The sequence below is a fragment of the Rutilus rutilus genome (genome assembly GCF_951802725.1).
Source record: "Rutilus rutilus genome assembly, chromosome: 11".
NCBI lineage: Eukaryota > Metazoa > Chordata > Actinopteri > Cypriniformes > Leuciscidae > Rutilus > Rutilus rutilus.
The window spans coordinates 34,962,177-34,985,180 of record NC_140216.1 but is presented as its reverse complement, the minus strand read 5'-3'; the positions used below and the strand labels follow the sequence as shown (position 1 = coordinate 34,985,180).

Here is a 23,004-nt window from a genome sequence, read left to right as displayed (position 1 = left end):
TTTTATTTATGTAACATTTATGAAAGGAAACACAACACATTTTAACAGAAGCCATTCATATGCAAAAATACATCAAATATTTAAAAACAAAGTTTTTTTCTTTTGAAAGCAACACAAATAGGAAGCCACCTGTTAAATCATTATTAATATGTGAATATTTATTATAATAATAATAATAATATATGTGAGAATTATTAAAAAATGAATGGATAAAACACCAATGCATGTGCATTAAAATAGTGCACTGTAAAATTCACTGTTTAATACAAACAACATTTTCTGTCCAGATTCTAATGCATCATTACATGATTCAATCCTGTCTCGCTGAACACACACCTCACATATTAACACTCAGTGTGTGTTTTGTTCAAATGTAAGTTTCATTGAGGAATGTTGATGTTGGAGGGAATTTAAAGGCCTGATGTTAATGCAAACACATGGAAAATTACTCAAACGTAAAATCAAAACTATGCAAAAGTACAGCAATGATGAGAACAATAAAATCTCAGAAAACTGAGTCACTTTGGCATGGAACAAAATTAAATTATTTGTTTGTTATAGTTCAAATTATTTCAGTTTATCATTTAAACCAGAAAGTGCATTTACCCAATCAAATGTGTTCTAGTTTAGATATTTTTAACATACAGATTTGGGAGAATGTAACACCTAAACTTTACATGTATAAATGATGTCAAACGTTTCATGAATGTGTTTCTATTACACAGCGGTCTGTTCTTCAGCACATCTACAGAAGCAGTTTTGAATTATTTGGCATTGCAGTTTTTGCAGAGAATCTTTGTCCCGTCGGGGAAGAATCCAGCGCCGACCAGAGACACCGAACACTCAGAACACTTAAAACACGACTGATGCCACTGACGATCCTCAAACGACACGTACTTCCCTTCTCCAAAACCTGACAGAAACATTCAGAGAGTTTCATTTTGAGCGGTGGTTTCTTAAATTAATTTAGAACAACATTAACAACATTAACATCATTTCAAATGAACATCATTTTAATTTAATTTAACATCATAAAATTTTAGGGTTGGTGATGTCACTAACCCGGAAGGAGTGTTGTGTAGTCCCTACCAGCCGTTTGTTGTAGTCTTTAAAAAGTGATTTATTTAAAAGCAAATCTCTCCCTTTGCTTTGAATTTTGAGCATTGTAACTTTGCAGATGTTGTTTAGGCTCAAACAGCAACATTACACACTAACTAAAGTTAAAAAAGTGAAATCATATTCAACCACCCGTTTAATTTCAATATTTACTCTCCATTTCCAGCCATGTGCAAAGCATGCTGGGATCTTACAATGGTGTCCATAAATAAAACCGCCTAATTGAGCTAATTCTCTTAAAATAAATAGGTAGCCTTTTTTCCTTAATTTTATCATCTTAATCGGTTGTTTCTTAAAAGTGTGTTTCCTTAAAAAAAGATGAAAATGTATCTCTTGGTTCTATTAGTGAAATGTTATCAGTTTTTCTATACAACACTGAACCACAATTTTCTTAATAAAATATACACAATTTTCTTATTTTTGATTTTTTTAATGAAAATTACTAGACCCTTGATTTATTTTTTACAGTGTATACCAGTGTGTTTTCTGTTTTTTTTTTTTTTTTTATGGATTATTTTAACAGCGTTATTCTGCAAATGATGATTTACTCAATGTTGTTCCAAACTTATATTGCTTACTTCTGTGTAACAAAAGAAGTTCTTGAAAATAGCCAAAGACACTACGTAGTTCCACAGAAAGTTTTTTATTACTCCACACTCTCTATTTCCCCGCAAAAACCCCCAGGAAGCACAACAAGTCTCGCCGACTCTCGCGATAATACATTCTCGTAAACTCTCGCGATAATACATTCCCTCGCACATGAAGTTAACAATCTCCCTCTCTTCTTTAAATAAAAAAAAAATGAAGGAGTGACTTTGACATATAAAACATTGTCACCAAATACAAACGATTTTCAGAACACAGTAACATTTAAGTGAGCTTGAGTATTTAAACAAAAAAACTGTACCAAGATAAATGCTCAATAGTCCAGATATTACAGTTTCCATACACCCTCATACAGCGCTTTAAGAAGCATAAGTGAGGAAGCACCTTTCTTCGTCAAACAGTCAGCAAGTTGTGACTTGGCTTCTGACCAACGCACTTCTTTGATTTTGTTAGCATGTAGGAGCTCTTTGACACCGCTTATTTCTAATCTTAGTCTCTTTTCTGTGACCTGTTTTGTAGACTTAAGAGCGTCAAACAGGGAATGGTTATCAGTGACACAAATAAGGGGGAGAGCATTAAGATCAGCTTTATCTGTGGTAAGCTCAGAGTAGAGCACAGCCAAGAACATAGCATTGTCAATACCACCTGACATGGCAAGGGTTTCTCCTGCCAGCGTGCTTCTTACCACACGTCTGATTTTCTTAGATTGCCAAAACAGTGGAGAGAACTTTCCTGTTTTTTCCATGAGGGCAATTAAAACCCCTCCCTGTGTACCTCCATCTGGAAGATTGCCTAGTGAAGCATCACTGAAGACCACCAAACTCAAATCATCACTGTTGCCCAAGTGTTGAAACTTAAGTGTGACCTTCTCTGACTTAAGTTTACGGATCACTTTGTTCACTTCATGTATGGACTGAACAGTAGCATTCTTAATGTTGGATGCTAGGCTACATGTGTCAAACATAACATCTGGTCTTGTTTGTTTAGCAACCCACAGAATCTGTCCTATTTTGGACCTGAGTTGTTCTCTTTCTTTCTCGTTTAGTGGAGCCTCTCTCTGTACAGCACGTGCTGCCTGTAAGTGAACTGGTTGTAAGTTTTCAATGTAACTGTTCTGATGCACCACCCACAGTAGCAATGTCCATCCCCACATATGAAAAACTCTCATGCTCTTCACGACCCACGTGAAATGCAGATTTAAGTACAGGGATGACATTAGTTACAAAGTGCTCTGAACCTGCCCAAAAAAAATCATCCACATGGCATGCCAGTACTCCTGTCACCTCAGACTGCTCATTCTGCCAATAAAACACTGCAGGATCAACCCGTGACATTTTACCACCACTGTTCAGCATGAGTTCTTTGACCTTGTTGTACCAGTAGAGGGAAGCGTCTGCAAGTCCATACACACATTTCTTTAGTTTCCACAACGCATTGTCCACGCCTGCTTCTGGTGGAGGACGAATGTAAATGTCTCTTGAGAGTTCCATTCCCTGCAAAAAGGCAGACTTAATATCCATAGAATTTACTTTCCATTTGTTTTGACAAATAACAGCTAACAGCAGCCTGAGTGACTCTGATGCACATGTGGGAGAATCTTTTTGTAATTCACGAATATTGACTTCTTCAAAACCTCTCGCCACAAGGCGAGCTTTGGGAACAATACCATTAGAAGTCTCCTTCAACGTACAGACCCATCTAGTAGAAATACATTTTTGACCCTTGTCTGTGACCTCTTCGTAAACATTATTATTTTGCCAGTTTTCAATCTCTTGCTGTTTAGCAGCATCAAAAGAGATGTCTTTGGTAATGAGTACATCAGCATCAGTGTTTTCACATTCAGTGAGAAGATCATCAACATGTGACATGTCTAAAGCTTCCTTTTGACCCTCGCTGCCATTTGGTTCAAGATACTGCATATTGTACCAGTTTTTATATTGCCCTTTTGCTTTTCCTGCTCTGCCTAAAACTCTGGCAGTGTGCTTAGTACCATCCTCTCTGTTTGTAAATGTCACTGTCTGACCTGTTCTCAGTTTGACACCAGTGGAACCCACTGTATTAGTAACATCACTCTCTGTCTCATTAGTTTGTGTCACGTCTTCTCTATCATCTGTTTCTGTGTTTTCAGGGATTTGCACGTCTCCATTAACACTCATTTTATCATCTGAATTCTCTGACACATCCGTGTGTATTACGTTTTCATTTTCTTTACTATTTTCAGGAATATCAGGTAGTACAGGTTTATCCTCATCCTGTGTATTGACTTTATTCAGCCTGGACTGGTGTACTCTGACAAGAATCCCACCATGTCTGATAAACACTACAGAGCCATCCTGACCGATAACTACAGCAGGGCCTTTCCACTCTGTACTGTCAGCTCGTTTGTAGTACACTCTGTCTCCTGTCTCATACTTTTCATCTGTAGACCTGCTTTCGTAAAGCTCTTCTTATTCTTTCTGAGCATTCCACCTCTGTGAATGCTCTTCTGGAAGCATGCAATGCTGCTAGGTGCTGTCCTACTCTAGTACTCATAGAAGTGCCCTCTAGAGCAGGCAGTTTATCAACCAAAACGGAGGGAAGATTAGGACTGTGACCAAACACAAGCTGGTGTGGACTATAACCATGCACATTGATCATACTGTTTTTGGCCATTAGAGCCCAGTCCAGAGCAGTCTGCCAGCCACACCCGTTTTCCTTTTTCACTGAGGATCTCAGTCAGTGTCATGTTGTGTCTCTCCAGCAGCCCGTTGCTCCAAGGACTGTATCCTGCTGTAGTCTTCATCTCAGTGTTGAATTTTTCTGCCATCTCTCTTATCTCCTCATTGTTGAACTCACCACCGTTGTCTGTGTATATTCGTTTGGGGGCACCATGAACACTTATCCACGAGTGAATGAAGGAGTTGACGATCTCCGAGGCTTTCTTTGTTCTCACAATGTTTCCAGCACTGAAGCGTGTGAAGTGGTCGATGATGTGGAGGTACCATACGCCAGGTTCCAGCTCATGCAGATCCATTGCCACCGTCTCATTGTACTCTGAGGCTAAAGGCAAACCAACAGCAGGCCTGGGCTTGGTCCTGCTATATCTTTGACATACCTCACAGTCACGGATGATCTCTTGCAGAATAACTGGACAGTCTTTGTCAGTATTTCCAGAGTTGAGGATGAGCCTCTGCAGCCGGTCTGCAGAGGCGTGGCCAAACTGCTTGTGAAGCTTCAGTAGAACTTTACGCTTCTCTTTTGTAGACATCTCTGCTGTGACGACAAGGATTTCACTTTCATTGGTAACCGCTTCAGTATTACCATCTCTGATGTCAACACAATAGTGTCCCGAACTAGTGAACTCAAGAGGCACTGGTTGCTTGAACATGACAACTCTGTCATTCTCCATGTCTAAAACAGTTCCTGCTCTCTTTAGAGACATTTTGCTCAGCAGTAAAGGAATATCAACAGGAACAACTTCCGTTTCAATGTGACATTTTGTTAGTCCGATCTTAGCGGGAAGCTTCACCTTTCTGTTGGAGTGTACCACCTGACCGTCACCAAATCTGAAAGGTCTGCTGCTTGAAGATTCTGTTTGCAGCAGTTTGTTTATTTGACTTTGGCTCAGGTCTTTCATGTAACTATCCAGCCACTTCTCACCACAAACAGTACGTGTGCATGCAGTGTCAATGATAGCTGATCCCAGTGATTCAGTTAGGAAGATCTCAGAGTCCGTCATGACTTTTGTAAACAGTGTAATGTTACACTCTTCCACATTTTCATCTTCTGCTAGCTTTACTTCATTTCTCCGGTGAGGACAGTCTTTGGCCCAATGGTACGTGCTCTGACAAATGACGCATTTTGTTCTCTTACCATATTTGTCGAGTGGGTTTGTACCTTGCTGTGGCTGCCGCTGTCTGCTCTGCGACGGGCCATTGTTCCGTCCGAATTTGTCCGGTGGCCTCTGCTCCGTGAAAAACGCCGCATCTTGAGTCTCGCTGCCGCCGCTTGCTCCACTGGTTTTTCCTCCGAAAATCCGCTTCAACGCTGACTTCATGGATGCGAATGTCAAATCCGTGCACGTTGTAAGTGCTAGCTGCCTACTCTTCTCCTCGAGACAAGCCGTGTCCAGGAGTTTAAACGCTAACACAGCGTCAGGCAGGGTCATGTTGTACTTCTTCATGCGGTTGTATCTCTGCTCAAAGTCTATGATGTAGTCCATCATGGATACCGCACTGTCTTTGGAAATCGAGTTGAAATGAGAGTATGCTTCATAAGCACGGTCTTTTCCTTCTCTCAAGAATACCGCGTCCAGCTTAGCTAGCAAGGTTTCCATACCGTCATCTTTGTTTAGATCGTTCGCGGGTATTTCCAAAGCGGTCTCTCTGGCTCGCCCCTCGAGCCCCAGCACCACCGCGAGTGCCTGCTTCTTCTTTTCTAAGTCCGTAACAAGTCTCCAAATACTAACTTCATTTTTCCAGCACTCGTATGGTCGGGCTTCGTCAAGCTTAGGCGGTACTCTGTAGTTGGAAACCATCCTCTGCTACCATTGAAAATAGCCAAAGACACTACGTAGTTCCACAGAAAGTTTTTTATTACTCCACACTCTCTATTTCCCAGCAAAAACCCCCAGGAAGCACAAGAAGTCTCGGCTCTCGCGATAATACATTCTCGTAAACTCTCGCGATAATACATTCCCTCGCACATGAAGTTAACAGTTCTTATAGACACAATGAAAGTGAATGGAGACTGGGGCTGTTGAGCTCCTTAAATGACTAAAAAAGCAACATAGAAATGGTTTATACAACTTGTATGTTTAAGTTATCTGAAGTCATGTTTTGCTTGACTACTTGCCTTTTTCACTGAAATGGTTGAATAGTGAATCTGCTGACTGACTAACTCACTCATAACAGTCCTTTGCCGCACGGACGTAACTATTTACTACTACGTATTTACTGAAATCTTTCAACAATCCCCACCAACACACAGACTGACAGCCTGTTTTGTCACAATTTATATGTTTAATATCTAATAAACTTGTTTCATGCACTTAATCAAGTCTTTTGGAACAAACATTGTTATCAAAGTGTCACATCAATCATCCAGTTGTTTTTAGGGTAAATACTACTTTGGTAAATAAAGCTAGAATCATTCTATTGGATGTACACTACTGTTCAAAAGTTCAAAAGTATCTTCTGCTCACAAAGCCTGCATTGATTTTATCCAAAATACAGTAAAAACAGTAATATTATGAAATATTATTACAATTTAAAATAATAATACAATCAAATATAATTCATTTCTGTGATTAAAGCTGAATTTTTACCATCATTACTCCAGTCTTCATCACATGATCCTTCATAAATCATTCTAATATGAAAATTTGATGCTCAACAAACATTTATGATTATTATCAATGTGGACTTTTTTTTATTTTTATCAATCGAAAGTAAAAAAAGTATCTGAAATATAAACTTTTTGTAGCATTATACACTAGGCTACCATTCAAAAGCTTGCGGTTAGTAAGAATTTATAATAAAAAAATGTTGGGAAAGAAATTAATACTTTTATTAATTAAGGGTTGCATTAAATTGATCAAAAGTGACAGTAAATACATTTATAATGTAACAAAAGATTCTATTTCAAATAAATGCTGTTCTTTTGAACTTTCTATTCATCAAAGAATCCTGAAAAATGAAATGTATTACAGTTTACTCACAAATATGAACTGTTTCCAGCATTCAACAATCAATCAAATCATCATATTAGAATGATTTCTGAAGGATCATGTGACACTGAAGACTGGAGTAATGATGCTGAAAATTCAGCTTTGATCACAGAAATAAATTACATTTTACTATATATTCACATATAACAGTATCACAGTATTATAGTATATATTACTGTTTTTTTTTTTTATCAAATCAATGCAGATTTGAGCAAAAGAGACTTCTTTTAAAAACATTTTTAAAATCTTATCGATCTCAACTTCTGAACAGTATTGTATATTTCATTTTATTATGTATATTTATTTAAAAGAAAATATTGAAACCAAAACATGGCATTGTCTAGTGTGCAGGCAAAGATGACCTCCACATGCTTTTACGGGTCTTCAAGTAACTTATTAGTGCCCTGGTGTATTTGCCATAATTGCCCTTTTGGGTCTGCTGCTTCACCCTCTAAATCTAACATTACTTTAGTAAGTAATTTAAAAGAATAATAGTTTATCTCTCTTTGTTATATAACATTGGACTGAATATGTATATGTATATGTGTATGTACGGCTATATATATATATTGATATTTGAGTCAGATATTATATTCTCATAGGTCATGACCCGGTGGATGAGAGACTCTTGAGTCCCCGATGAACAAGCAGAACTTTATTCAAACACACTCAACAGCCTCCAAACACACGACCCTGTTTATGTGACAACTGTCTCTTGTTTCTGACAGTGTTTCTGTTCTCAGCTGAAGGAACTGCTAATGAAGAGCGCTCTTGTTATAAGGACACATTAACACACACTGACCTGTGATGGGTTTGTCGCAGGCGGCACATGTTTGGGCGTACAGGTTACTGAAGCACTTCACACAGAACGGATCTTCACCCTGCGTTGTGAAAGGCTGTCCGGCCAGCTGGACTTTACAACCCGAACACAAGAAACATTCTTTATGCCAGGGCTCGTCTCTGTACGTAACGCCACCCTGAACCAAGATCTGGAAGAGACGAGACCAAACACACTGTCATTCACTGCATACAACTTAACGAGGTTAGAAATGAAATAAAAGCAAAAATACTCAGTATTTAGATTAATCTTCAGATGTGTGTAGTTTACACTCTTAAAAGTAAAGTTTCCAAAGGGTTTTTTTTTTCCAAAGGGAAACTTTGCCAAAGAAACTTTCAGTGAACAATTTTGAAGGCAAGACACATAAATAGAGTAAAAAATTAACTATAATAAATATCACTTTCCTTTCTGTGTTGATGGAATACATTAAGAATTCCAAACATTTTTGTACGTTTTCAGAAATATTATGTTGTTATGTATGTAAATGAGGCATTTATCTAATTAGCTATTCGCTCATTTGCATAAACTCCAAAACAAAAATCTGAATATTGGATGAAGTCAGGTGCAAAATTCTTGTTTCATTTGGTTGACATATTATAAATCAAAGGTTTTTAGAGAGAGGATTGAGGATTTCTCTTTTTATCACTCAAATCAGCAAATACTGTCAACAAATAAGTTTTCACCATGTTTTTAGGAATAGATTGTATAATATTAGGCAAGTGATATATGAACAAACCTCTCAGTAAAAACCTTCAGAATATAAAACTTTAATGTTTGGTGTATGTAAGTGATGCTGAACTGGAGAAAAAACTCATTTAAAAAAAGCAAACTTTAAAGATATGAATTGTAATCGAAATCTAGAGATGTACATAAAGTAGTTTACAATTAAAAGTGTATTTTGGATGTTTTCTTTCCACTACCTGACGGAAGATGTCATCAAAAATATTTCACTATTGTAAGTTAATGTTAAATAGAGAAAAACATTTTACATTAAAGTAACTTGTACCGTATTCTATTTGGTTGGACCTTGTTATTGAAACACAAAATAACCAATACAATCTCAAGCACCAAAAGCAGCCCATACTAATCATCTTCTCTTTATCTGGAAAGTATGCTCTCTTCATTTATTTATAGCCTACATGGTTGCAATTTTTTTTTTTTTTTTTTGCTGTAATTTCATAATTTCAAAGACGTTCAGTTATTGTGCTTAATTTTATGCCATCTATGTATCTTCTTGACAAAAAAAAAAAAAAAACTTTTATGTTTATTGTTTTGAATAGAGGTTGATGATACAGTAAAATCCGTTGGTGTAGCTATATATTGAAAATTGGGAAAATTCAACAATTTGAACATGGAGCCACATTATATCTATGGGATTGAAAAATATAGGGCCTTTAAAATGAAGATTACAGAAGAAAATTGTATTAAGAATGAGAGAAGGATATTAAGATATCTTTGTTACTTTTAGAATTACAGGCACACAAACTATGGAAAAATACTATTTATGACACTCAGTAATGTTCAATTGTGATAGAAAAAAATAACAAGATACATTTCTAGTTTCAACGTTATTTGTTCTTCAGAAAATGTGCGACCATTGAAAATGTGTACTAATTTACTCATGGAGCCACATTAACATCCCTATAAATTGGGACTTAAAATGAACCATATTCGGCCTTAAAAAGTAAGAAACCAAAATAAAAGTTTGTTAATAATTAGAATCTAAAAGGATATTAAGATTTTTTTTAATGAGTTGCAGGCATGCACATTTCGGGCAAAAAACAAAAAGTAGTGCTTTTTCCCATTTTAATTTTTTTTACCGTTGGTATACTGTAGCTATAATGCAACAAAGATGGCTGAAGTCTACCGATTTAGCTAAATAGACCTAACAATCTCTGTGTAAAAGTAACATAATTATGAGATTATTAAGTCATTTTAACCCCCCTGTAATCTGACTCCAAATCGCAGGTGAAAATTGTGGCTTTTGTGAAATATGAAATATTTGTGAAATATTCTGGCTTTCTTCTTCATTTATGTTTGTCTTTCTTTGAAATATTTTTTTTTAACAAAATAAAAAATTTGAGCTGGGAAAGTTTCTGAAATGTGGTTGCTTGCTTTTTCCATGAAATTACCCAAATGTGTTTGTCTGAGAACCTTTTATGCATCTTTTGTACACATATTTACCTGCAAATTCTGAAATGATATGCACTGTGTGGTACAGCACAGATATTTTGATTGTCCCTTATTCCGTCCCTTATTTTCCTATAAAGAACCACGATTGTCCCTTTTCCTTTCCATAAGTTGGCAGCCCTAAAACTGCTCAATATTAAAGCATTTCAGACTTTTTGTAAAGCTGCTTTGAAACGATTGTGAAATGAGCGCTATACGAATAAATTTTGACAGTAACTTCATCCAACTTGATTCGTGTAAATTCATCAAAACATTATCCAATTGATCGTTACTGAAATCGCCATGGTTATCACTTGATATTTCTGTAGTATGGCTAAACAGCATAGAAAATAATTCATAAATTCGTACATAAAGGAATGCGCATGCTCATGCCTAAAGCGTCTACGCCAATAAGATTGCTGTATTATAAACCAATAAAATCGGGTGTGGGCGGCCTTAATGTGTCGACCCGCCCCAATCGTCCACTCTGGGGAACTCGGAGCTCTGACTTCACTGTAGTTCAGAGAGAGATTCAGAGAAAGTGAAACTAACTTGATCAACAACAATATGGACGCCTGAAACGATCAACCTCTTTAAACAACAGAATATTTATTGATCCGTTCAAAGAGTCTTGTGGACACATCTGATCCTCACAGGTAAGAGATAGAAATATAAGAGAGATTGTGCTGAACAGGTTTCTAATGGAAGTGAACTGGTTTAGTAGGTTTATGTCAAACTGGAATAAGTTGAACAGAACCAGGTTTAAGCATGTCAAATACTCAACTATTTTAGTTGTTTACTGCACTGAAATGGTATCAGAATTGTATTTAATTATGCCATTTGATTGGTTGTGATACAAAGATTGGCGTTTCTGTCATTTTGTCACAAATACATAACTACTAAAATTACCTGCAGATTCACTGAACACAAACCTGCTAAACTGCAGATGAAAATCACATTTAGCCTACATTAAACATTATTAAGATAAAAATTATTACTCTTGGCCATATAATATATTTTATGGAGAGCGTTATATTGGCTAGTTGTTGTAAATATACCAGACCGGTGCGTCGCGTGCAGGTGTCGCTCATTATCAATCACGCCACCGGCCTCGTCCTGCTAACCACAATATCTTTTAAGATTATAAGAAACTTAAATTGAGTGTGTGTATCAAGTGTGTCCAAACTTTAGACTAGTAGTGCAGGTGATTTATCTTCATCATTTCTCTCTCCAGCGATGTCTTCCTCCAGCGGTCCACTGACTGAGGAGCTTCAGTGCTCTATATGTCTGGACGTGTTCACTGATCCAGTCAGCACTCCATGTGGACACAACTTCTGCAAGACCTGTCTGAATAAGTGCTGGGACAACAGCCAGACCTGCAACTGTCCATATTGTAAAGAAACATTCAAGCACAGACCTGATCTCAAGATTAACACCACACTCCGAGAGCTCGTAGATCACTGTAAAAAGAAAAGTCCTGCGAAAAAAGCTGAAGTTCTGTGTGACGTCTGTGAGGAAAGAAAGCTGAAAGCCCTGAAGTCGTGTCTGGTGTGTCAGAGCTCTTACTGTGAAACTCACCTGGAGACTCATTTGAGAGTGGCAGGTTTAAAGAAACACAAACTGATCAATCCTGTGAGTAATCTGGAGGACTATATATGTCAGAAACATGAGAGACCTCTGGAGCTGTTCTGTAGAGATGATCAGACATGTGTGTGTCCGATGTGTGCTTTGAAAGACCACCAGAACCACAACACTGTTTCTTTAGAAGAGGAGAGTGAAGAGAAGAAGGTAAAAGTTACTGACAAACTGATTTTAAATGGCTCTTATCATGAGGAATCCCATGTTCTTAAATATAAATGAATCAATTATGAAAACATATTGTGTGTTGTTCTCTGTCTATAGACTCAACTGATGAAGACACAGAAAGACACACAGCAGATGATCCAGGACAGAATCAAGAAGATTCAAGACGTCAAACACTCAGCAGAAGTCAGAAAAGTGAGTTTAAAATAATTAAATTAAATTAATTTTAATATCTATTGTTGTTTATTGAATTGTTGTATAAAAGCAATTTCACACTCACAGTCACACTGCTGGTCTGAATATCTTGAAGATTTTGAAAACCGCCTAAATATGAGAAATAATAACACTGATTCTTCTCTTCACAAACGCCACTAATAATGTGTTGATTGTCCTGGTTGAGCAGAGAAACACAGAGAAGGAGAAAGCAGCCCGTGTGGAGCTCTTCACTGATCTCATCCGCTCCATTGAGAGATGTCAGACTGAACTGCTGGAGATGATGGAGGAGCAGCAGAAAGCAGCAGAGAAACAGGAGGAAGAGCTCATTGAAGAGCTGGAGCAGGAGATCACTGAGCTAAAGATGAGAAACACTGAGCTGGAGCAGCTCTCACACACTGAAGATCACCTCCACCTCCTACAGGTCAGTCAACATCTCTCTGATCAATGATAATGCAGTATATGACACCATAACACTCCCCATGCTGAAGGATTTCTCCTCTCTCCTGCTGTAGATTTACTCATCCCTGTGCAGCTCTAGAAACACCAGGAACTGGTCTGAGATCAGTGTGAAGACTGATGAGAGTCTGGAGACTCTGAGGAGAGCTCTGACTAAACTGCAGGACTCTCTACAGGAGAAACTCACGCTAACTGGTACAGCGATATCAAATACACCGTACAGATACATATATTTATCATCTTTTAATATCAGTAATGAAGAATGAGTCTGTTAAAGCTGAAATAAGAGAAGTGTGTGATCATGTGTTTGTGTCTCATTATCATCACAGTTCTTCTTGAAGAGAGCAGGTCATATTCATCTCTAATTTCAGAAAACATGCAGTAAATTCATCTTGTACTAGAAGCTTCATCACTGTAACCAGAACCTTGAGGCTTTAGTAAATCTCTGAACACTTTTAGATGAGAAACATCTAACATTAATTATGTATTATCTCCGTGTCTACATTTTTTGAATGCACATCAGATCAAATGATTTAATCAAGATTTTTAAACATTTCTAAGAAAATCTAATTAATAGGCATTATGGGTTTAGAAGGTACATTTTTATTCTTTATTATATCAGGCCTGCAGCTTATACTTTAAACTCGTAAGTTTTTCTTCTTAAATCCCTTTTTTTTTTTTTTGCTTGTTTGCACTCCAAAAATACAGTATGATGAAAAATTGAGATGAATAACATTAGACACAAAAATAACATATTGATTCTCTAAATATCAGCAGAGAAACATTGATCAGATTAAACATGATGTTGTTCACAATTCTTTAAATATAACCTTAAATCTTGTCTATAATTCACACATAAACATGTCAAAGATCTGATGGTGTTTTATTGTCATTAGTCTCTACAGAACTGAAGAGGAGACAGCAGTATGCAGGTACAGTGTGCTGTCTGCACTACACTATTACATTCAGATACTCACAGCTTCATCACTGACCGACAGTATGATTAAACACTGATTACATATTACACACATCATCACTAAATATCTGTAAGTTGTGTTTCATATTCTCTGTTTTCTCAGTGGATGTGACTCTGGATCCTGATACAGCTAATCCTAATCTCATCCTGTCTGATGATGGAAAACAAGTGAGACATGGAGACATTAGACAGAAACTCCCAGACAAACCAGAGAGATTTGATACAGGTGCATGTGTCCTGGGAAAGGAGGGATTCTCCTCAGGGAGATTTTATTTTGAGGTGCAGGTGAAGGGAAAGACTGACTGGGATTTAGGAGTGGTCAGAGAATCCATTAACAGGAAGGGACAGATCAAGCTGAGTCCCAGTAATGGATACTGGACTATGTGGTTGAGGAATGAGAATGAATATAAAGCCTGTGATGATCCTCGTGTCTCTCTGTGTGTGAGAGTGAAGCCGCAGCGGGTCGGTGTGTTTGTGGATTATGAGGAGGGTCTTGTCTCCTTTTATGATGTGGAGTCCAGCTCTCATATCTACTCTTTCACTGATCAGTCTTTCACTGGGAAACTCTATCCATATTTTGGCCCATCCTTAAACTTTGGAGGTAAAAACTCAACTCCACTGATCATCACACCTGTCAAATACAAGAAATGAATTTACAGCCCTAATATGAAATACACAATGAAAATTATTTATATAATTAAAAATCTAAACATGTTTTGCTATATTTTCATCATTTGTTTTTCAGTGTTAAAATCTATCATTTCTAGCTAATGCAAATAAAAAATATAATGCTTGTTTAACAATTTTATTTTCAATTTTTCATAGTTTATTCATGCCGTTGTTTTCTCCCATCTCAACCTGACAAAGTGAAAGTGTCTCTATTGTTTTGTTTTTTTTTACATAAAAATCAACCATATTATGATAACATTAATAAATTATCAAAGCTGTCTAATTGCTGTGATAAAAGCTGTGATAATACTGTGGTAAATCAGATGGTAATACCTCAATATATATCAGAACTGTATTATTACCATATTCATACACTACACTATGGATCATAGTTTAAGTATACATAAAAACAGCATGATATTATGATCATGGTAATAACAAAAAATAAAAAAGGAGAAGAAGAAGAAGAAGAAGAAGAAAACATTGTAGGTCTATTACCAAGTTACCATGTCAAATGTTTTACCATAAGAATAGAATAGAATAGAATAGAATAGAATAGAATAGAATAGAATAGAATAGAATAGACAGACAAATTTCAACACACATCAGATTTATTTAAATGCAAATTTTTTATTGATACAGTTATATACATCTTCAAATAAAATATAGGACTGTTAAATATCTGATGGTGCTGATATGAAGGAGAGAAACAAATATGAAACTTTATAAAAGATATTTTCCTTCTTTCAGGACAGTAGAGATTGTTCTATTAAATATGCCTATTTATATTGCTGTTTGTTTATTGTCTTTTGATCTGTATGAAAGTTGAGCACAGCTGCTTTTTACAGTAGATAGAGATAAAATAAGGTCATCGTTTTGATGAAAAGGAATATAGAAAGCAAGTCACATATTCTGGTCTTTTCACATTGTTCTGTGTCCTGAGAGAAAGAGTAGAAAACTTTATCTCTATAAAGTAAATCAGTCACAGTCAAATTATCTTTTATCAAATTAGAATTATTATTTTTGTGTGAACTATCACTTTAAGATTCTCTGAGGCCTCTGTGCTATAGCATTACTGTAGATAATGTTCACTAGGTGGCGCTATATAGTTTCAAATCAGAAAATACAGATAATATAACAAGGTTCATACAGTCCTGGAAAACCTGGATATATCATGTTATTTAAAAAATTTAAATTTAATTAATTTGTTTAGTGATTTGTTTTTAGTTTACTTGGTGCAAAATGGTTCTTTGTGAGTGCTGTGTCTGGTCAAAAAGATTTTGATTGTGCATCTTTAGTCCTAATTATGATTAATAATGATGCCTGCACTATTCATTAATGGATGAATGTATTGGATCCACATTTTAATGCTCTGTTTGTGTATTGAGTGTGTGTTGCAGTATTTAACACATGATGGATTGAGTGATTGTTTAGTTCTGATGGTTTTAACAGAGACGGCAGGACAAATGTTCTGTCCACTGAGGTTTAGGACACAAGATGAAACCAAAGACCCCAGAGAACGGCTTTAATGGGACCCGGAGTCTTTACTGGGACAAAGACACACTTTTCATATTTCCATACCCTTACGAAAAATAAGTTTATTCAAAGTGTGCTATAAGTATACTTCTTTTAAACTAAAAATAAGAAAGTTTACTTTCAGTCTACTTTTTATATACTTCTCAGAAATATACTTTATGTACTTCTCAGAAATATACTTCAAATTCCACTTAAGTATACTTGACTTATACTGACAGAAAAGTCCAAGTATATTTGGCCTCTACTTGTTAATCGAGATATACTTAAAAGTATTCTAAGTATTCTAAGTATTCTTGGCTTGTACTTGTGTTTACTATTTTGATTGAGTAGCTTATTAAATACTTTTTTAAAAACATAATATTACACACTGTCTTATAAACTAACATGGTCAGCTTTATATAGTAACAAACTTTCGGGTGGAATAGCTTATAGAGTAAATAAAATAAGCATGGAAAATAAGTTTATTCAAGTGTTCTATTAGTATACTTCTTTTCAACTAAAAAGAAGAAAGCATACTTTCAGTCTACATTTTATATACTTCTCAAAAATATACATAATTACACTTAAGTGTACTTGACTTATACTGAGAGAAAAGTCCAAGTATATTTGGCCTATACTTGTACTCTTTTGATCGAGATATACTTTAAAGTTTAATTATTCAAAGTATACTTGGCTTGTAGTTGTGTTAACTCTTTTGATCGAGTAGCCTATTAAATATACTTTTTTTACATCGTTTTTGCAGTCTTATGAATCTTTGTTTGAAAATATTGATTAAAATATTTATATAAAACATATATATTTCTAATTCTGCGTATCTGAATTTGTGTGTAGGCTAGTCCACTGGTGTACATAGGAATTTACTTTAATTCAACTTTTCCCCACCATTGACTGAATTTTCCAGCTATCCATATGTTTTCACTGGTATACGGTAGGGGGCGCTATGACACATCTTCTAGTACAGAATCTCCGGATCAAAACACAGGGGAAGAAGAAGCTGAAACAAGTGGTAGAAGATTGCTCACTCAAATGTAAAATAATGTGATAATCAAACATTAAACAGCTTGTAAATCAAAACTGCTTAATGTTTCCAAATGAAGCGTAACCCATTAAGAGAAAACGACTGAAGCTGTGGGGGTGTCGGACTCGATTTACTCCATCTGTGTTTGATCATCGTTCTGAATCTGATCAAGGCATAGTCTTTGACAAAAATGTGATTTTCTCAACTATTTTGTTTAAAATGTTGCCTTTCTTTATGAAACTTACCAACATTCAAGTGTTGATGAAAAAGGATGCATGAAGCTAATAAAATGTTTTTAAAATTAAAGTACAGTTAAAGGTATTTTTCAAGTATAAAAAATAACATTTGAACATAGTAGTATAGGCTATGCAAGTGCAAAAATTGTATATAAATAGTAAACTATAAGTATAATGTTAAGTTCACTTAAAGAAACTTGTAGTATAAAACTACTAAACTAGTAGTTTACTGAGAGTACACTAAAAGAAAACTTTCTAATATACTTGCGGTATAAAACTACTAAACTAGTAGTTTACTGAGAGTACACTAAAAGAGCAAAAATAATATATAAATGGTAAACTATAAGTATGATGTTAAGTTCACTTAAAGAAAACTTGTAGTATAAAACTACTAAACTAGTAGTTTACTGAGAGTATACTTCAATGTAGTATTAAAATAGTAAACTACCAGTATACTCATAAGTTCACTTGCAGTACAAATGAGAAACATAATTATGAACTAGTTGTGCACTTAAAGTTTACTACTGTTACACTTATAGTACACTTAAACATATACTTTTATATACTTCAAGTGGGCCAATTTAGTCCCAAGCAGTATTAAAATAGTACACTTACAAGTTTACTACTAGTACATATTGACATTAGTATACTTACTACATAAAGTATACTTAAAAATATACTTTAACATTACTCAAGTATACTTCATAAAATTAACTTGAAGTATATATATTTTTTTCGTAAGGATAAACAGAGTCCACTGCATCTAACGGAGGAGTCATGAGAATTTCTCAAACCAACGGTTACAGATTATGTTTCACGAGTTCACATCTACATATAATTAGTACAATAAGTTTATGCGTATTTGGTGTGCTGTCCGAACCCAGAGTACTCCCCCCAGTTGGTAAGTGTAGATGGAACTGGAAGTGAGGAGATGGGGTGGAGGAGGGATGCTGACAAACTTTCAATGAACAGAGATAGGTCTGCTGTGAATTTATACTCTGTCATTGAGTTGATTACTGATTAATCTCCAGCTGTGCATAATTTGGTTAATTATCTGAACCTGCTCCTCCCGAACTTTGTTAATAAAACATCATTTATAAAGGTTTGGAAAGATTATTTCTGCTTTGTGATGTTTTTAATCCTCATATTTTTGTTTCTGGACCTTTTTATGTAAAGTAGGTCTATTTGAACTTAAAATGTATATTATCGTTGTAAATAAAATGTCAAACCAAGCTGCATTATCAGCATTAAACCTAGATATCACAGACCTTAACTTTTAAGGAACTCAGTGTCTCCATCAGTCCATCTTTCTACTGGATGTGTGAGGAAAGTCTGATCAGTGATTGTGTCGTTCTTCAAGTATATTCTCATCATGCAGTGAGAAACCTGTAGTAATTCTGCCATCAGTCATTTTACCAAAGTACATAGTGATCTTTTAGTTCTACACACGAGCATAACTAAAGGCAGATAGAATGAACTTCATGGAGGGTTTATAGGCTTAGAGGAGTTATATGGAGTATTTCTATAACCTTTACATATTTTATCAGACATTTTGTCTCAGAAATGCAGATGCATGTATAGGTTTCTTTAAAAATAGAAAACATAATTTTACCGAACCTTTGAATTTGAAACCTACTGAATTTGAAAGTTGTTGTTTTATATGTATTATTTTGAAAGCAACACAAATAGGAAGCCACCTGTTAAAGCATTATTAGTGTGAATATTTCATATGAGACTTATTAAAAATGAATGGATAAAAACACCAATGCATGTGTATGTAAAATTCACTGTTTAATACAAACAACATTTTCTGTCCAGATTCTAATGCATCATTACATGATTCAATCCTGTCTCGCTGAACACACACCTCACATATTAACACTCAGTGTGTGTTTTGTTCAGATGTAAGTTTGAGGAATGTTGATGTTGGAGGGAATTTAAAGGCCTGATGTTAATGCAAACACAAGGAAAATTACTCAAACCAAACGTAAAATCAAAACTATGCAAATGTAGCCTACAGCAATGATGAGAACAATACAATCACTTTTGCACGAAACACATGTTGAGTTCAAATGATTTGAGTTAATCATTTAAACTATAAAATGCATTTACTCAATCTAATGTGTTGTTCTAGTTGAGATATTTTTAACACAGATTTGAGAGAGTGACCCATCTCTTTTTTTTAACTGCATTCCCAACTAATAGCTTCTCTAGTAAATAAATGACTTACAGAGACATGCATGGACATGTTTTTAATGTCATTTTCCATTTTCTCTGCACAGTTCATCATCAGTGGCCAAAAGAAATCAAAGTGTCTTGACACTTTTTCCAAAAGTGTTCCACCAACAAGTGCCTGTGCCGTTGTACTTTAAAGATCAGGAGCAAATTGATGCAATCCACACTCACCTGACATAAATTCTGGGCAGCACACCCACACACTGTGACAATATCAAATTCACCATGGATTTCCTTTTTACATTTTTTAATGTTTACATATATTTTTTTATTGAAATACCCACAGATATAAAACTCAAATTAAAAAGGCAGTTTGTGTTCTCGTAACACTTTCTTTTATGTGGTCTGTAACTCTTAGGGGGTCTACAGTGATTCTGCAGGGTCTCCAATAAGTCTTATAGTTTATCTCAGTTGCTTTGGTGCATTTCTCAGATCACAACTGAAATCACATCATCTTGTCACTTGTGCACATCATAAAAGCAATTTCTCATTATTTTATACAAATATACAAATTGCAAATGCTTTGGTGCATTAATGCAATTGATAATGTAAAACTGTCTGCTGTTTCCTACATTATCAACTCCTTATGTCATGTTGATCAAAATATAGGCCTATTATACTATTTCTCTGTTGAATTGTCAAACTTCTCAAAACATAGGCATTAGTTCCTTGCATAAGTCATTAATGCAAAATGGTTGACTTTATAAACTGTCAAGCATGTTTTCAATACATTTCTATTAGACTTTATTTTGTAAATGTGTCCTGAATTGATGAATTGCAGAGGTGTATTTAGAATTTCACTAATGAAGGAAATAATGAATTGATAAATTAGGAAGCAGCAAGGCAATTCATAATCAATTGCATGAATTTACCAAAGCATTGGCAATTTGTTCAAAAGTAGTTACGAGAATTTCAGTAGTAATCTGAGAAATGTACCAAAGCAACTGTGATAAAAAATTAAGTATTCAGGAATTGTATTCAAAATGTAACAGTGAGTCCTGCTGCGTGTGAATTTGACAAGATCAAATTCACCATGGATGTCCTTTTTTTTATGTTTTTTTTTTTTTTTTTTTTTAATCAGTGAGCAGAAGCACTTTGACAGGAGGATAGAAAAACAGTTAAAGAAGAGTGGCAAGCCATAGGGAAGTCATCTACAGGAGTCATCATAATTCATAAATGGTGTTGATAAATAATGTTTTTGTGAACAACAATATTGTCTATTTCTTCTAAATGGCCCTTGGAATTTTAGAAAAGGGATACATTGTGTTTGTCTTCATAAAATGCTACGTAGGACACTGTTTTGTAGCTGTATGATGACCAATAGTGAATATTACAGCAGATATTTAATCGAGGATCCATATGATTACACGGTGCTATATGTCTAATGGGCTGAATATGGTTAATATCTAAATGTAACTTTATATAAATTCACAACAACATATTTCACTCAGTCTCCTGTATATAAAAATATTATATATTATAAAAATATATTCTATATTCAATATTCAATGAACTATTCTACAGTAGGTCATATATCATTACTTGTCATCTGATCCAACTATGTGTATTATTAATTTTTTAATTCACAAAAACAAACAGTCTTCTGTAGGCTGAGTGAAGAGAGTGAAGCCCAACTGAATATCTACAGATATTTTAATCCATAGTACTGTACTCTTCACTGTAACGTTTATATTTAAATTAACAAAAAACATACAATTGGGCAAAGTCTATGAACGGGAAGGTTATTAATGTGTAAGTTTTGAGCGTCGATTTAATGGTGTTATTTCGCAGTATATCCCCCAACTGGACGCATCAGGAACAGCAGGGGCGTAAAACTGCCTGGGGCGTAAAACTGCCTGGGGCGTAGATCTACCGGCTCCAGGTCTGCAGCCTCCCCATATAGCTCCGTGGAGATGACAGATATAATGCAGTGACTGAACGTGAGCTTATCTCAATAATATCTACAAACAGAAAAATACATTATATCAAACATTATTAGGACAGCGTATTTACCAACTATTTACTACTGTATTTACTAACGTTACTTACCAACATCTGGCACACGTGAACTGATGCCAAATATCGCGATGTGTTCGGAATGAGACTTCTTCAGCGCGATTTCCTACTGATAAAATATAATTAAAAAAATATCAATAAATAGCAAAGCAATCCAGCTTCCCTGGCAATAAGACCTAAATAATAACATTAAAAGAAATATATAAACCATGATAAGTGAATAAATGTTGATTAAACAGCTTCTCTACTGCAGACCGACAGGCAGAAAGAATCGTGCTGTGATCACGAAAGATGCTTCCCTTTTAGTTTTAAAAATGTGCTGAAATCACGAAAATAACAAAATAAATTTTAAAAATCAATAGATTAAATTACGTGACCATATGACGAACTGCCATGAGGTTGGAATGTTGATCTGACGGACCCCCACGTCGAAAAACAACGCAAATGGTACACCTCTTTGTTAACATGAATGTCTATCTGATGGACCCCCGCGTCGAAAAACGACGTCAAGGGTACACCTCTTTTGTTGAAACTTGACGCCAGGGGTCCTTGACCATGCGTCAGACATTTGACGAGTAGGGAGTGAGACTGTGTTGCATGAAACACTGGGTAGGCCAGCATGGAAGAAGGGGTACAGTACATGGCATTAGTTCCCATTCTCCAGGGCTGGTAGGAAGGTTCTCCTGGCTGGTCATACATGAAGATGTTTCTGGGTTTGACTGGTCGAGTGGACCTCCGCAGTTGCTGATCTACCTCTCTTACTGGCTGAGGAACAGGCACAACATCTATCTCAGGATCCTGAGGGCTTCCACTATCCATAGCATCATCCCTGTGTTCATCTGGTCCTTCCACAGCTGGGGACGGATCTACCCCTCTTGGTACAGGCATTGGCTCTGCTGTCACCAAAGGGTCAGATGGTCCTGGCTGCCATTCATTCTCAGACTCAGGTGCACGGCTCAACGGTTGATATTCGGGAGCCCCAGCCCTTAGCTCACTGTGTAGCTCGGGTTGATGTGGGTGGTATCTGACAGCCCTCCTCTCATACACAGGCAAGGGTCTAAGGTTGTAGGAGCACTCCCCCTCATCATCTGAAGTGCCGACATCAGACTTAGTTGCTTCTCTGGTTGGCATATGACATCTCTGTCCTTGAGGCTTTCGCTCCACACCAGTGTCACGTTCCTTATGGTTGACTGGCAAGTCACTGACAGGCAAGAGGAGGTTGCGGTGGAGCACCCGGAGAATCTGGTCACCTGTTTCAGCTTTGATTCGATATACAGGTCCATCTCCCAGCCCCTCGATGACACAGTGGATCTTCTGTTCCCAGTAAGATCGAAGTTTGCCTGGGCCACCTCTCTCCGACAGGTTCTTGACAAGCACACGATCACCTGGTTGCAGCAAGGCTCCTCT

At 36.1% G+C, this 23,004-nt stretch overlaps 1 protein-coding gene across 1 annotated transcript; it reads left to right on the top strand.

The window, feature by feature from the left end:
- Nucleotides 1-10,942: 10,942 nt before the first annotated feature.
- On the top strand, nt 10,943-14,983 carry LOC311299483 (E3 ubiquitin-protein ligase TRIM39-like). Its single transcript, XM_084423065.1, has 7 exons — nt 10,943-11,092; nt 11,671-12,224; nt 12,339-12,434; nt 12,643-12,876; nt 12,968-13,106; nt 13,808-13,843; nt 13,991-14,983. Exons 2-7 carry the CDS (start codon nt 11,673-11,675, stop codon nt 14,536-14,538), a joined length of 1,605 nt encoding a protein of 534 aa, XP_084279191.1. The 5' UTR covers nt 10,943-11,092; nt 11,671-11,672; the 3' UTR covers nt 14,539-14,983.
- The last annotated feature ends 8,021 nt before the right edge of the window (nt 14,984-23,004 follow it).

What these genes read in the sequence shown, in the direction of transcription:
- LOC311299483 (XM_084423065.1), top strand. Translation starts at nt 11,673, where the DNA reads ATGTCTTCCTCCAGCGGTCCACTGACTGAGGAGCTTCAGTGCTCTATA. An exon ending in AGGAGAGTGAAGAGAAGAAG is followed by an intron (nt 12,225 to 12,338) that starts GTAAAAGTTACT and finishes CTCTGTCTATAG; the next exon opens with ACTCAACTGATGAAGACACA. An exon ending in GGAGAAACTCACGCTAACTG is followed by an intron (nt 13,107 to 13,807) that starts GTACAGCGATAT and finishes TATTGTCATTAG; the next exon opens with TCTCTACAGAACTGAAGAGG.